Source organism: Tursiops truncatus, chromosome 11 (genome assembly GCF_011762595.2).
Source record: "Tursiops truncatus isolate mTurTru1 chromosome 11, mTurTru1.mat.Y, whole genome shotgun sequence".
Taxonomy (NCBI): Eukaryota; Metazoa; Chordata; class Mammalia; order Artiodactyla; family Delphinidae; genus Tursiops; species Tursiops truncatus.
In genome coordinates, this window is record NC_047044.1 from 59116629 (window position 1) to 59129745 (window position 13117).

The 13117-nt window shown below is 39.9% G+C and overlaps 1 protein-coding gene across 2 annotated transcripts in view; it reads right to left on the reverse strand.

Annotated features, from left to right (window-relative positions):
- The window catches only part of NCKAP1L (NCK associated protein 1 like), a 42538-nt gene extending 29803 nt beyond the window's left edge, over positions 1-12735 (reverse strand). For both annotated transcript variants that reach the window (XM_019947015.3, XM_073788547.1), the window contains exons 1-9: positions 12593-12735; positions 11398-11508; positions 10577-10669; positions 6157-6213; positions 5287-5429; positions 4374-4464; positions 4146-4283; positions 3285-3333; positions 3033-3189 (exon numbers count right to left, since the gene is read on the reverse strand). In XM_019947015.3, coding sequence (XP_019802574.1) covers positions 3033-3189; positions 3285-3333; positions 4146-4283; positions 4374-4464; positions 5287-5429; positions 6157-6213; positions 10577-10669; positions 11398-11508; positions 12593-12694 — 941 coding nt within the window. In that variant the 5' untranslated portion in view covers positions 12695-12735. The remainder of the gene's footprint in view (positions 1-3032; positions 3190-3284; positions 3334-4145; positions 4284-4373; positions 4465-5286; positions 5430-6156; positions 6214-10576; positions 10670-11397; positions 11509-12592) is intronic.
- Between the last annotated feature and the right edge of the window lie 382 nt (positions 12736-13117).

Here is a 13117-nt window from a genome sequence, read left to right on the forward strand (position 1 = left end):
ATCTTAGACACTAAACAAACTGCTCTCTCTTAGGTCACCGTCAACTTTTGAACCACCAAATTAGATGGCCTTTTCATTGTTCTTTGTTTCTCCGTAACATTTGACTCTCCTGACCATACTTCTTTTTTTCAACTACTGACCCATGCTCAAAAGTCCCACGCTACTTTAGGCTCTGTGCTCTCTATGTCCCTTATATCTGTCTTCTCTTGAATTGCATCTGTTGCCACCACATTAGTCGAATTTATAACCTTTCGTTTCTCTTCTCCAAACCACCCCTTATTGAGCTTAGCACAGAATCAAAGAAATTTAGAGTTGGAAAGTATCTTAATCAAATCAGGATTCAACTCCACAGCATTCCTGGTGGGTAATTATTTCATCCTCTACGTGGTATGATGGAAAGTGAGAGGATTAAGAGTCAAAAAATCTGGAATGATTTCCTAATTTCATCTCTTATTAATTGAGTGACACTGAGACTGAGCCTCTATTTTCTCATTTATAAAAGAAGATATTGGGACTTCCCTGGCAGTCCAGTGGTTAGGACTTAGCACTTCCACTGCAGGGGGCACGGGTTTGATCCCTGGTCAGGGAACTAAGATCCCACATGCCGCGTGGTACAGCCAAAAAAAAAAAGAAAAAAAGAATATATTAAACATATACCTGAGTATAAGTAACATGAAGATCAAATTAGATCATTTATGGCAAAGAACTCCCTAAACTATAAATCTTACATGTTAGTGTTGTTCTTAATGATGGGGAACAACACACGCTTCAGACATCCCTTCCATTCCCCAGAAGCGGTAATCATTAGAAAGTGTTTCTATATATCTGTATCTATTTACCTCCTGTAACTTCTAATTATTAATCTTAGATTTACTCTCTCTTAAGTCTGGCAATGAATTTTTAATAATACTCAGTTGTTGAGAGTATGATGAATAAGTATTCTCATAGATGGTAGATAATACATCTGTTTGGAGGACAATTTGGGAAGAGCTATTAAAATTTGAAATATGCATATCCTTTACCCCAGCAATTCCACCTGTAAGAATTTACCCTATAGAAATGTTCACAAAGATATATGTCTAAGGATGTTCATTTCAACATTGTTTGTAACGGTTTTTTTTTTTTTTAAAAAAAAAAAGGAGGGAGTGAGGGAACACTTCAAATGTCCATCAGTAGTGGATTGGATAAATAAATTATGTTACAACCACATAATAAAATACTGTTTGAATGTTAAAAAGAATAAGTCTCTGTAGACTGACACGCAAAGATATCCAAAATAAAGTAAAAAAAAAAAACAACTTCAGGATATAATGTAGAGGGGCTTCCCTGGTAGCACAGTGGTTAGGAATCTGCCTACCAATGCAGGGGACACGGGTTTGGGCCCTGGTCCAGGAAGATCCCACATGCTGTGGAGCAACTAAGCCCGTGTGCCACAACTACTGAGCCTGCATTCTAGAGCCTGTGAGCCACAACTACTGAGCCCACGCGCCTAGAGCCTGTGCTCTGCAATGAGAAGCCACCGCAATGAGAAGCACGTGCACCACAACAAGGAGTATTCCCCACTCGCTGCAACTAGAGAAAGCCCGTGCGCAGCAACAAAGGCCCAACGCAGCCAAAAAAAAAAAAAAAAAAAGAATATAATGTAGAATGTGGATCCATTGCTTTTTATCAATTGCTTATATAAGGTTGAAAATATATGCACACCTTTACATGTTCATTATAATCTACTAGATTATAAAAAAAATTATAAAAAAAAAAAAGAAAAATCACTCAATGGCTCCCTATCCCTTTTTTAAAAAAAATAAATTTATTTTTTTTTTTTTTTGGCTGTGTTGGGTCTTCGTTGCCGCGCACGAGCTTTCTCTAGTTGCGGCGAGCGGGAGCTACTCTTCGTTGTGGTGCGTGGGCTTCTCACTGCGGTGGCTTCTCTTGTTGCGGAGCACGGGCTCTAGGCGCGCAGGCTCAGTAGTTGTGGCGCACGGGCTCTAGAGCACAGGTTCAGTAGTTGCTCCACAGCATGTGGGATCTTCCCAGACTGGGGATCAAACCCGTGTCCCCTGCACTGACAGGCAGATTCTTAACCGCTGTGCCACCAGGGAAGTCCCTCCCTAGCCTTTTTAGAACAGGCTCAAACCCCATGACAGGACATCCAAGGCCCCAGCTTACCTCTCCAAATCTGTCTCTTGACAACATCTTCATTTTTGTAACCTGGGCTATATGAATTTCTTAGAACTTGCCATGTTCCTTTTTGCCTCGAAATCTTGATAGTTTCTCTGCCTAAAGTATCTTTCTCTGCCTTAAGCAATTTCCCTGCCTTTCCATCCCTACCCCCACCACTCCAGCACACACACACACACACACACACACACACACACACACACACACACACGCTTCCCCTTTTTAATTCTTCAGGTCTATCTGTCTCCAGGTTTTCCTGGATCCTCCAGGGCCAGTTTAAGTACCCTTCTAAAGCACTTTAGGTTTATACATCATAATCCCTTATTATATCACAACAGTTTATTTTTCACTAATTTGCAAGCTCTTTGAGAGCAGGGATTCTGTCTTTTTTTATTTAATAAGCACATATATTGCACTTACAAAGTACCAGGCACTTTTCTACATGCTTTATAAATAGTTACTCTTTCATTCCTCATAACAACCCTATGAGGTAGGTCATAGGGAAGTATTATTATTATTTATAGACAAATTGAGGCATGGCATAGAGAAGCTAAGTAACTTGCCCAAGATCACATAGCCAGTAAGTGGTAGAGCTGGAATTCAAACACAGGTAATCTGGTTTCAGAATCCGTTATCTTAACCTCTATGCTATCTTACTAACTAATGTATCAAGTGAAGTACCTAGTAAATAGAATGTATTCAATAAATATTTGTTCAATAATTAGAATTATTCCTTAACACCTGTACTTGGGACACTTATGGAGACTAGAAAAGGATATCAGGAGGGGCTAAAAATCCCTAAAAAAAAGGATGTCAGGAGGGGCTAAAAGATTAGCTGGGACCTCATATCTCACCCTTTCAAACCGCTAAACAGATCCTCGGTGACCTTGTGCACTTGTAGCACATCCTCCCGTATGAGGGTGATGTACAGGGAACCCTGCAGACACAGCTTCCACAGCTTCTGGCACTGGCTATTGGAGTTGAGGCACCCGTGACAAAGAAGAAACCCAACTGTGGGTGGGTAAAACAGTGCAGAGGAAGACTTTTAGAATTCGATCTCCATATAACATGCTATGTCTGTTCCCACCTCATCCCACAAAACTTACTGACAATCCAGCGCTCCATCACTTCCACAGACAGGTACTCACAGGCCATCTATGAGAAGAGAGGCGGAGATGGTCTAGCAGTTATTTAACTTGGTCTACGCTAAAGACTAAGGCAGTCGAGACAAGGGCAGTCAAGCTAGAGTTTGAGTATTAAAACCAACTTTTATTTTACCAGACTGGATAAGGGCACATTGATAAGCCAATATCTGGGAAAGCTGCCAGTAATGGAGGTGAGGCACTAGAAGTGGAGTGAGGAGAAAAGAATATAGTTGAGAAAAGAAAAAGGAACTTGGACTGGAAGTGAGGACAAACAAATGGTTTGACATAACTTCTCTTCAACAATTCAGGAGAGTAATACTCAAAATCTCATGATTTCCGTCTCCCTTGGATTCTTTTACCATGTAAAGTATACGTCACTTGTTTGGTGCTTCTCATACTCTTGTACCGTCAGTTCTATTTTTATGAATACACGGCATATCTTCCTACTAGATTATAAATTCTTTGAAGCAAGGACCTTGGGCCGATAGTAGTTGAATAAAAACATTTGTTGATTAATTGACATCTATGCTCAAGTTCCTGCTGGGCTGAATAGGTGCCTAATGACCCAGTTTCATCCATTCATTCATTCTATGAACATTTATTAAATTCCTTCTGTGGGCAGGCACACACTAATCCTGGTCCAAAGAAAATCTCCAACCCAACTATGATTGTTTTAGCCACAAGAGGTGATCAACTCAGAGGCATATCCTAGAAGAGGGCTAAAGCACTCTTAGGGCTGATGTTTCCTGAAAAGAAGCACCCTCTAAAGAGATGGCCTTGGAAAGAGAATACTTCCACTGACAAGAGGAAAAGGGAACTCACTGTGTCTGAATTAGCAGGGTTAATCATGGCTGCAGGGGTGCTGATGAGACTTAGAAGCTGGGCACTACGCCACTGCTCAGCCCCCTGGTTCCTTCGGACAAACAGAAAGTGCAAAGAAAGCAGGGCTCCACTCACAGCCTGTGGAGAAAAACAAATGAATCTCCAATGTCAATGATGGGAACAACATACTTCTGCCTGAGGAATTCTCCACTCTCTCAAGAAACTTGCCTTTGTGTGAGGCCCAAACTCCTCTGTCAGCTTCTTCAGAGGGTGGTCATACTCCAAGACCATCTGACCAAGACGGGCAAAACTGGGGTCACTGGAAGCATAGGAAAAAGGAGTTACAGCCCTCCCTTAAACATGATGTAAACTCTCATGTTTGCATATAGGATAACGATGTGTACATAGTCTGGTATTCTCCACCACCTCCAAAGATACTAAACTGTGAATTACATATACAGATAACCCACTCCAGGCCCAGGTATAACTAAGATAGAATCACATGATTTGGGGCTGGTCCATGAAAGTTTCTTCATTATAAGCACCTGAAATAAGGTTGGACACATGATAGGTATTCTATAAATTCATATTGATTAGTCACAAATCAAGTAATATGGCTGGACCCAAATCTGTATACAACCCAAAAGAATATACATTCAAAGCGAATGATAAGTCATGTGCCTAGGTATTCATGTAGGCACATGGGAATACACATCATACATAGAACAATGTTCCACGGGCCCCTCTGATCCCTCTGGTCTTTATTTTTTTCAGCCCTTAAATACTTTTATTTGCACTAATGGAAAGGCAAAGAATTGCAGATAATCCAAAATCCATTTATATTTGGCTCCAAATGTATTTTCAAACATTACTTACCTCTAATGGCTTTAACTTTACTAATATTATTCCTACCAATATTAAAAAGAATTTTCTTTGCCTTTTGCAATAACCTCAAAAGCAGAGTGGCAGCCAGCCCAGGATTAAAAACTCATTAGAGACAGGGCAATTGTTTTACTTTGCCTGGGTTATCATATAGACTATAGATTCTCACATGAGAAAGCATGCCATCTATTTCTCTTGTATCCACCTTTACCTCATAGCACCACGTATGAGATTCTTCATCTTGTATATCTCAACTCACCCATGTCCATGCAGCATCTCATGGGCACAGTTGTACACGCCAATGAGCACCCGTCGATCCTCAATCCGTGACAGAAGTAAAATAACTGAGGTATAGGTCACTATCAAGTCCAGGTAACTCCGAGTGAAGTCAAAGTTGAGATTCTACAAGGAAAATACATAGGAACCCAAGAACAGCAAGGCCTATTAACCACTATTTCCCCAACCATTCCAGACAGTGCTAAACAGACTCTGGAAAGATCTATTTAGAAGGAGAAACTGACAAGACTGCAAATTCAGAAGGAGAAAATTTTAACAAAATTCAGGAGCTAAAAGTGAGCTCAAGATATAAGGAGGCCAGGAAATAAGGTGGCATTTAGAGGTTGGAGGAGGTAGAATAAGAAGATTTTTATGTGAATTCTGGATTAAATAAATCACATTGCTGATCTGCTTAACATGTAAATACACTTTTTTTTTTTTTTTTTTTTGCGGTACGCGGGCCTCTCACTGTTGTGGCCTCTCCCGTCGCGGAGCACAGGCTCCGGACGTGCAGGCTCAGTGGCCATGGCTCACAGGCCTAGCCGCTCCGCGGCATGTGGGATCTTCCCGGACCGGGGCACAAACCCGTGTCCCCTGCATCGGCAGGCGGACTCTCAACCACTGCGCCACCAGGGAAGCCCGTAAATACACTTTAACTTCAACATTTTTACAAAAGAATTATAGTCCTGGAATTAATAGCCATTCATTCATTATACAGTATATATTATATTATATATATTATATTATAGTCCTGGGGGAATAGCCATTCCTCCAGTCCCATCTCACCCCACACTGTCCCAACAGAGACAATTTCCGTGGCTCTAGGATAGAAGAGAATTGCCAAGAATCTTACAATATCAAAATGGCACTGGCAGGCATCAATCGTGTTGAGAAGTTCATATACATGATCCTGGGGGCAGAATCGGAGATGAGAATGAATAAAGAATAAAAAGAAGATGACATGTACTACCAGAATTTGAGGGGAAGGTTCTCTCCCTTGGAGGTCCTAGAGAGCCACTGAATAACATAAGGGCGGGTTGCTGAGTAGAGGGAGTTCCTCCTCCGTAAGCTGTCCGTGGGCCCCTATCAGTCTACCCTACTGGATGCCCATGTCTCCACAGGCACAAGTCACTACTACATTATGCACACTTTCCCTGATCTTATCATCCCAGTGCCCCCTTCCTCCAACAAAAAAGGTTACAAGATGCAGACCATCTGATAGGCTGTTTCTAAACTACCAAAAATCAGACCCATTTTTATTGATGAATCCCAAAATCAGTCTGTTCTTTGATTCTGTCTCTTATTCTCAGAAGTTAATCATTAACAAATGGGAAAACTACCCAACTTTCTACATGTTTCTGTTTACTGATCACCTACTATGTACTAAGTACTTACTAGGTAAGTTGCATATACTTCATTTAACCTCATTTCAGTGTGAGAGGGATTCTTTTTCTTTTCATACATAATTTTACCTAAATAAATATGCAGTTTTACTGTGGACACTTCCCTCCCCGCAACATCAGCACCCACCCTCCATCCTGCCCAACCCTCAGGTAAACCAGTTTAACAACCCGGTATGTCCTTTCTTAATTTTCATCCTATTTATATAATCCTATTAGATAGGGAGAAAAAGAGAGGGAGGGGTCTTTTTGAAAATCATTTGTGTTAAAAATTTGAGATAATATTACACTGTTCTTATTTTACTTTTCTTATTCAACCTTACCTGCTAAAAGTCCTCAAGTCATCTGGTAGAGCACTAATGTACTTCTTATTAATGGCTGCATAATAGCCCATGGTACGGCCAGTTCATTCAGCCTTTTTCCCACTGATGAGTGTTTGCTTTGTTCCAATTCCTGGCCCTATCCACTGCACATTGGTACTTTCATTTCTACAAAAGTGGAACTGCTAGATCAAAGGGTATATATATTTTTATTTTTAAAATATGTTGCCAAAAGATTTGAACAGGCTCTTTACAATTAAAAATATAAAAATGACGAACAAGCACATGAAAAGACGCCCAATAGTATTAGTCATCAGGGAAATGCAAATTAAAATCACAAGAAGATATCACTACACACACCCAACAGAATGACTAAAATTCGGGAGTTCCCTGGTGGTCCAGAGGTTAGGACTTGGCACTTTCACTTCAGTGGCCCAGGTTCAATCCCTGTTCAGGGAACTAAGATCCCGAAAACTGTTTGGCACGGCCAAAAAACAAAAAAAAATGAATGACTAAAAGCAAGTGTTGATGAGAATGTGGAGCAACTGGAACACTAATATATTGCTGATGGGAAGGGAAAATGGAACCACGACTTTGGAAAAAATGTTTGGCTGTTTCTTATAAAATTAAACATATACATACCATATGATTTAGCAATTCAACTTCTAGATTATTTACCCAGGTGAAATGAAAAATGATTTGTACTCAAATGTTTATGGCAACTTGTGCATAATGGCCAGAAACTGGACACAACCCAAAAGTCCATCAACAGGTAAGTGGATAAACAGATTGTATCCATACAATGAAATAGTGCTCAGCAAAAATAGGAAATGAATCATGAAACATAAACAAATCTTAAAAACATGCTGAGTGAAGGAAGCCAGACACAAAAGAAAACATGCTATATAGATTCTTATTATATATATGAACCCCTGAAAAAGAAAAACCTAATCTGGAAAGCAGACCAGTGGTTGCCTGGGGCCAGGAGTCAGGGAGGTAGGGATGGACTGAGGAAAAAAAGGTGCAGGGAAGCTTTGGGTTGATGGTAATTTTCTGTACTTTGTGGCGGTTGTTACACAGGTGTATACATTTGCAAACTTATTAAATGTATGGGGAAAAATGTTTCCAAGTTACCTTCCCCAAAAGGCTGTATCTAAAGTAACATATGGGGAAACTGAGGCTAAGAGCAGTTAAGAAACTCCCCAAAGATCACAAAACTGGTAAGGCAAAGTATCAGAATTAGAACCCGGAGGCCATGATCTTCTGTCTATACTACATGATCTCAAGACCTCTGTCTAGGTCAATGCTGCCTCCTTTGCTGGGAGGGCCTGTCTACAACTCCTTCCTGCAACCCAGTTCCCAAGAGATATAAGATATAACTGAAGTTTGCTTTCAGCCTCTCATACAACCAGTGTCACTACACTGTAAAGACAGAATCAGAAGGGAATGGATTTAACATCTGTTTGGCCTATTACTTTATTATATGCTAAACACTGTACTAGATGTTTTCAATGTGTTATCTCATTTAATTCTCACAAATACCCCATGTAGTAAATCTCATTTCCCCTTTTATAGATAAAGAAACTGGGAGTCAAAGAGTTTCTTGTCTAAAGCCATACAGTTTGTAAGTGATAAGGCTGAGATTTAAAACCAGGTCTGTCTGATTCAGAGCCTACCTACTTTACAATGCACAATACCTCCGTGTCTCTATTTCCCTTCCTGCCCTGAATGAGGCATACTAGATTCCTTGGGCTCAGAACTTTACCACTGCAGCAACCAGAGGTATCCTAAAATCTCCTTTGGACAAATTTTCTAATAATAGACTTTTTATATGCTTCCAGCATTCTTCTACTACCTCCACCAGTGCCTACCTTCTTCCTAATCACTACTCTCAATTCCAAATGAATTAACCTCTGACCTGACCCTCCCTCTTCACTGCATGATCTAATGAACAGCCTGGATTAGCTCCCTAGAGAAAATACAGGACACCCAAAGCAGGGTCCCATACTCTTGTACCACCTGAAAAAATACTATAATACCATCACAAACTTAAATGGCTAAGATGACTAAAATTTGTGTTATTTCTTGAATACATAAAGAATAGGTGTTCATTGCAGAATAATTAGAAAATACAAACATAATTTCAATTTATTTTTAAAGCCACTCATAATCTCACTATGTAAAGAAGTTCCAGCCTTATTTATATGCATATTTACCTATGTAAATATACATTTTAGGGACATCTCCTGTCGTAAGCTACATTGTAATTTGCTTTTATACTGAAGAACATGTGAAGAGCATTTTTCCATGCCGATTAATATAAATATGTGTTATCCTTAACAGCTGTATAATATTCATTTATAGACATATACTCTGAACTTTTAACTAAACCTCTATTTCTTGAATATATGATTATCAAGTTGTCACTATCATAAGTAATGCAACAGAGTACATTCTTGTACATATACCTTTGCACTTCTGATTGTTTCCTTAAGACAAATTTCTAGAATTGTTACATTTAAAAGTATATATTTTTAAGACTTTTGAAACACCATATCGATCTGCCCTTCAAAAACATTGTACTAAATAATTTTTCACAGTTTATGTTTACAAAAATAGTACATGCTCATTGTTTAAAACTCAATTTATCATCCATGCATTATGCTACCAAACACTGTTAACAATTAGACAAATCCAAACTGAGGGAAATTCTGAAAAATAACTAGTCTGGACACTTCAAAAAGGTCAGTGTCATGAAAGACAAAAGAAGGCTGAGAACTATTCTAGATTAAAGACTAAAGAGACATGACAACTAAGAGACATGACATCATAAATTCAATGTATGATCCTTGAGACAACTAGAGGAATATGAATATGGGCTATATATTAACTACAACATTGTAGCAATTTTACATTTCCTGAGTATGATAATTGTATTAAGGTTAGGTAAGAAAATATTCTTGCTCTTAGCAGATGTATGCTAAAGTGTTCAGGGAGGGAAATGTCACGATGCCTGCAACTAACTCAAATGGTTCAAGAAAAAAAAAAAGGTAAACAAACATGGCAAAATACTAAAAATCAGGAGATCCAGGGGGAGAGTAGAACAATGTTCATTGTACCATTCTTGAAATTTTTCAGTAGATTTGTAATAAACTATTGGTTAAGAATACTTAAAATTTTAACTCAAATAATACAAAAATGTATAGTGTAATAAGTTAAAGCCAATCATAATAATCCACCCCCAAAGGCAGGTATTTTTAACAGTTTAATGTGAAATATTCCACATCTTTCCTATATATATATATATATATATATATATATATATATATATATATATATATATATACACACTAACACTATGTGTATATAAGTTTATGTATCTTTTAAAACAAAAATAAAATTGTATCATAGACTATTCTGCAACTCACTTTCATTTAACAATACAACTTAGATATCCCTCCATATATCAATACATCTTATTTTTTCAAGAAACGGGAATAAGGAACATAAAAGAACATCCAAACATTGGGGACCTGGGCTAGAGAGAGCTCACCCGAAATTCCATAACGTCCACAAATGACTGGTAGTAGTTGGTGAGGAATCTAATTATCTCAGATTTTTCCCGATGTACTGGTCCTAAATGTTGCTGAGAGAAACAAAATAAAAAACACAAATTAAGAAGACAATTGATCAAAGTAACCCAAGAAGAACAGGGGTTGTACCTAAAACATTCTTAAAGAGGGTTAAAATACACTGACAGAGGAAGCTGGAAAGTCTTCGAACTCGGAAGGTTTTTAAACAGAGAATACTCTCTCTCTAGGCAGGATGGTTGCATGCAATCCTGACTGGATATAGATTGTGAAATGAGAGGAAATTTCAAGGTCTCTTTCAGCTAAAGAGGTTTATTATTCATATCAAAGTCAAAAGAAGCTGAATGAGAAGATGCTATAGATAAGATGGTAAGAAATCTAGGGCTAACATTTAATAAGGGAGAAGTAAGGGATATGACACTAGATGCATAACTCTAAGACAGTAACCGAGAAAACACTGAGGGGGAAATAGGAACAACAATAAAATATATGCAACTGCTTCATCGATAGAGCCATCTTTCTTGGAAAGAACAAAGTGTTCTTGTGAATCTTACAATGGAGAAAGGGGCAATGCTTTGCTCCAGTTTACCCTAGGAGAATCCCATCTTATCTCAGAATTCTTAAGACTACAACAACCTGAAGCCCTGTGGTTGAGCTTAGGAAAACTAAAAGAAGGCTACTCCATCCCCTGCCAAGTTCAAAGAGAGGCAGTCAAAAGAGAGTTTGAACCATCCAAGCACAGAGTTATTTCAGAGAAAGGAGAGAAGAGGGACAGCATTCTCACCGTGCTGTTTCGGACATCTATGTTGGGAAATTTCTTGTTGATGTACTTGAGAGATGATTCCATGGACTTTTCCAGTAAGAAAGGGGGCTTGGATTTGGGGTCTGAACAAGTCTGCACAAATAAATAACACTATATTTCAACCCTTTCTCCCGCTCCTTGGAAACATACCTCTTCCTGCATCATGCATTCTCACACAATCTCTCTTAGGGAAAGGGAATCTGGGAATTAATTATAAAAGCATAAGAGTAGGTCAGGAACAAGTTCCAGGACATTAAGCCAACTATCAGAAGAGCTAAATAACCTCAGCATTTCGTCTTGCTGGGTAAAGCTTAACATCTGCTCGCCCGGCACAAAGAGGAAGCTCTCTCCTCACCCCTCAGCTGAAGCCGGAAGGAGTGAGAAAAGCAGCTGCTCAGGACTTAGACTCTGTGGGAGAATCAGTGTCACAATTATGTCCATTATATAAGCATCTTATCCCAAAGGGCATTTATAGGGGGCATGGAGACAGAGAAACTATGTCCCCAGTGATTTGTTTTATTATGAAATGCACCAAAGTCCCCTCCCCCCAAGTCCCCTATTTTCTCTTCCAGAAATTCCCCACTCCCACCTGTCTTTATCTCTTAACTTCACTAGGCCCAGCCCCTAGTCCACCTCTTGCCACCAGCTTCTCCCAATTCCGAAGTTCCTATCCTAAACACACATATATATAAAACCACCGCAACAACTGTCTCAGAGCCTAAGTCCCTCAGAAGGTACCTACTCTTTTTTTAATCCAAATAGCGTATCTATTTTTTCCTTTTAGGGAAAGTACTTGCACGAAAAAGTTTTTGCCAGAGACCCAACTTTGGCTGTCTTCAGAGTGTGGGGGACCAGCACTAAACGATAAGACCCAGAATTCTAGACCCAGACTTTTATCCAGGAGACCCGGAACACAGTTATTTCCCATCCCATCTCTAACCCCAGCAGGAAGCAGACACCCTCGTTGGGGGTGAGAATCATACCAAGAAAGGCGGAAGCCCTGAAAAAAAGCCTCCGCTTCTGCCTCCCAGCACTGGCTGTCCTACATAATCCGAGTGACTGAAGGCCAGTTAAACTAGAGAGAAAGAGGAGCAAGCCTAACGGCTGGACCTGCCTCAGGGTTCCCTGCCTTACGACTGCTGGAATAGTTAGTACTAGTCCACTTGCCTATGCTTACCTTCTTGATGTTATACATTCGGATGAGAACCCCCTGACCTCGGTCATTCAGGATAGTGAGCTTCTCTGCTAATTTATGCTCGTAGGCAGAAGTCAAAGACATGATGGCCACGGAGAGAGAGGAGCATCCAGACAGCAATGCCTGATCTCCCCAAACACTTTCAGCTTGGGTGGTGACACCCTCTGGGCGGAGGCACCCAGCCTGGTTGGTGCGCTGGGCTTCCCATTGCCTCTACAATTGGCTCATGGCTGAAAGCAGTCATTACACCTCACAGGCCTCCAAATCTTCTGTGCTTCCTCTTGCACACTCAGCAGGGGAGACTTCCTCTTTCTAGCTGTGCAGCATTTTTGGTAAGACTGTAAAATGTGTGTAAGTGGGGGAGAGGGGCAGGCTTTCAAGGCTCTTCACAGTCTGCCACCAACCTTTCTGGCCTTAACCTTCCACTAGTGCCCTATATAAAGCTCCACACCAGACAAAAAGTATCAACCACCCCAGGCCCATCCACCTTTATACTTTCCCTCTTTT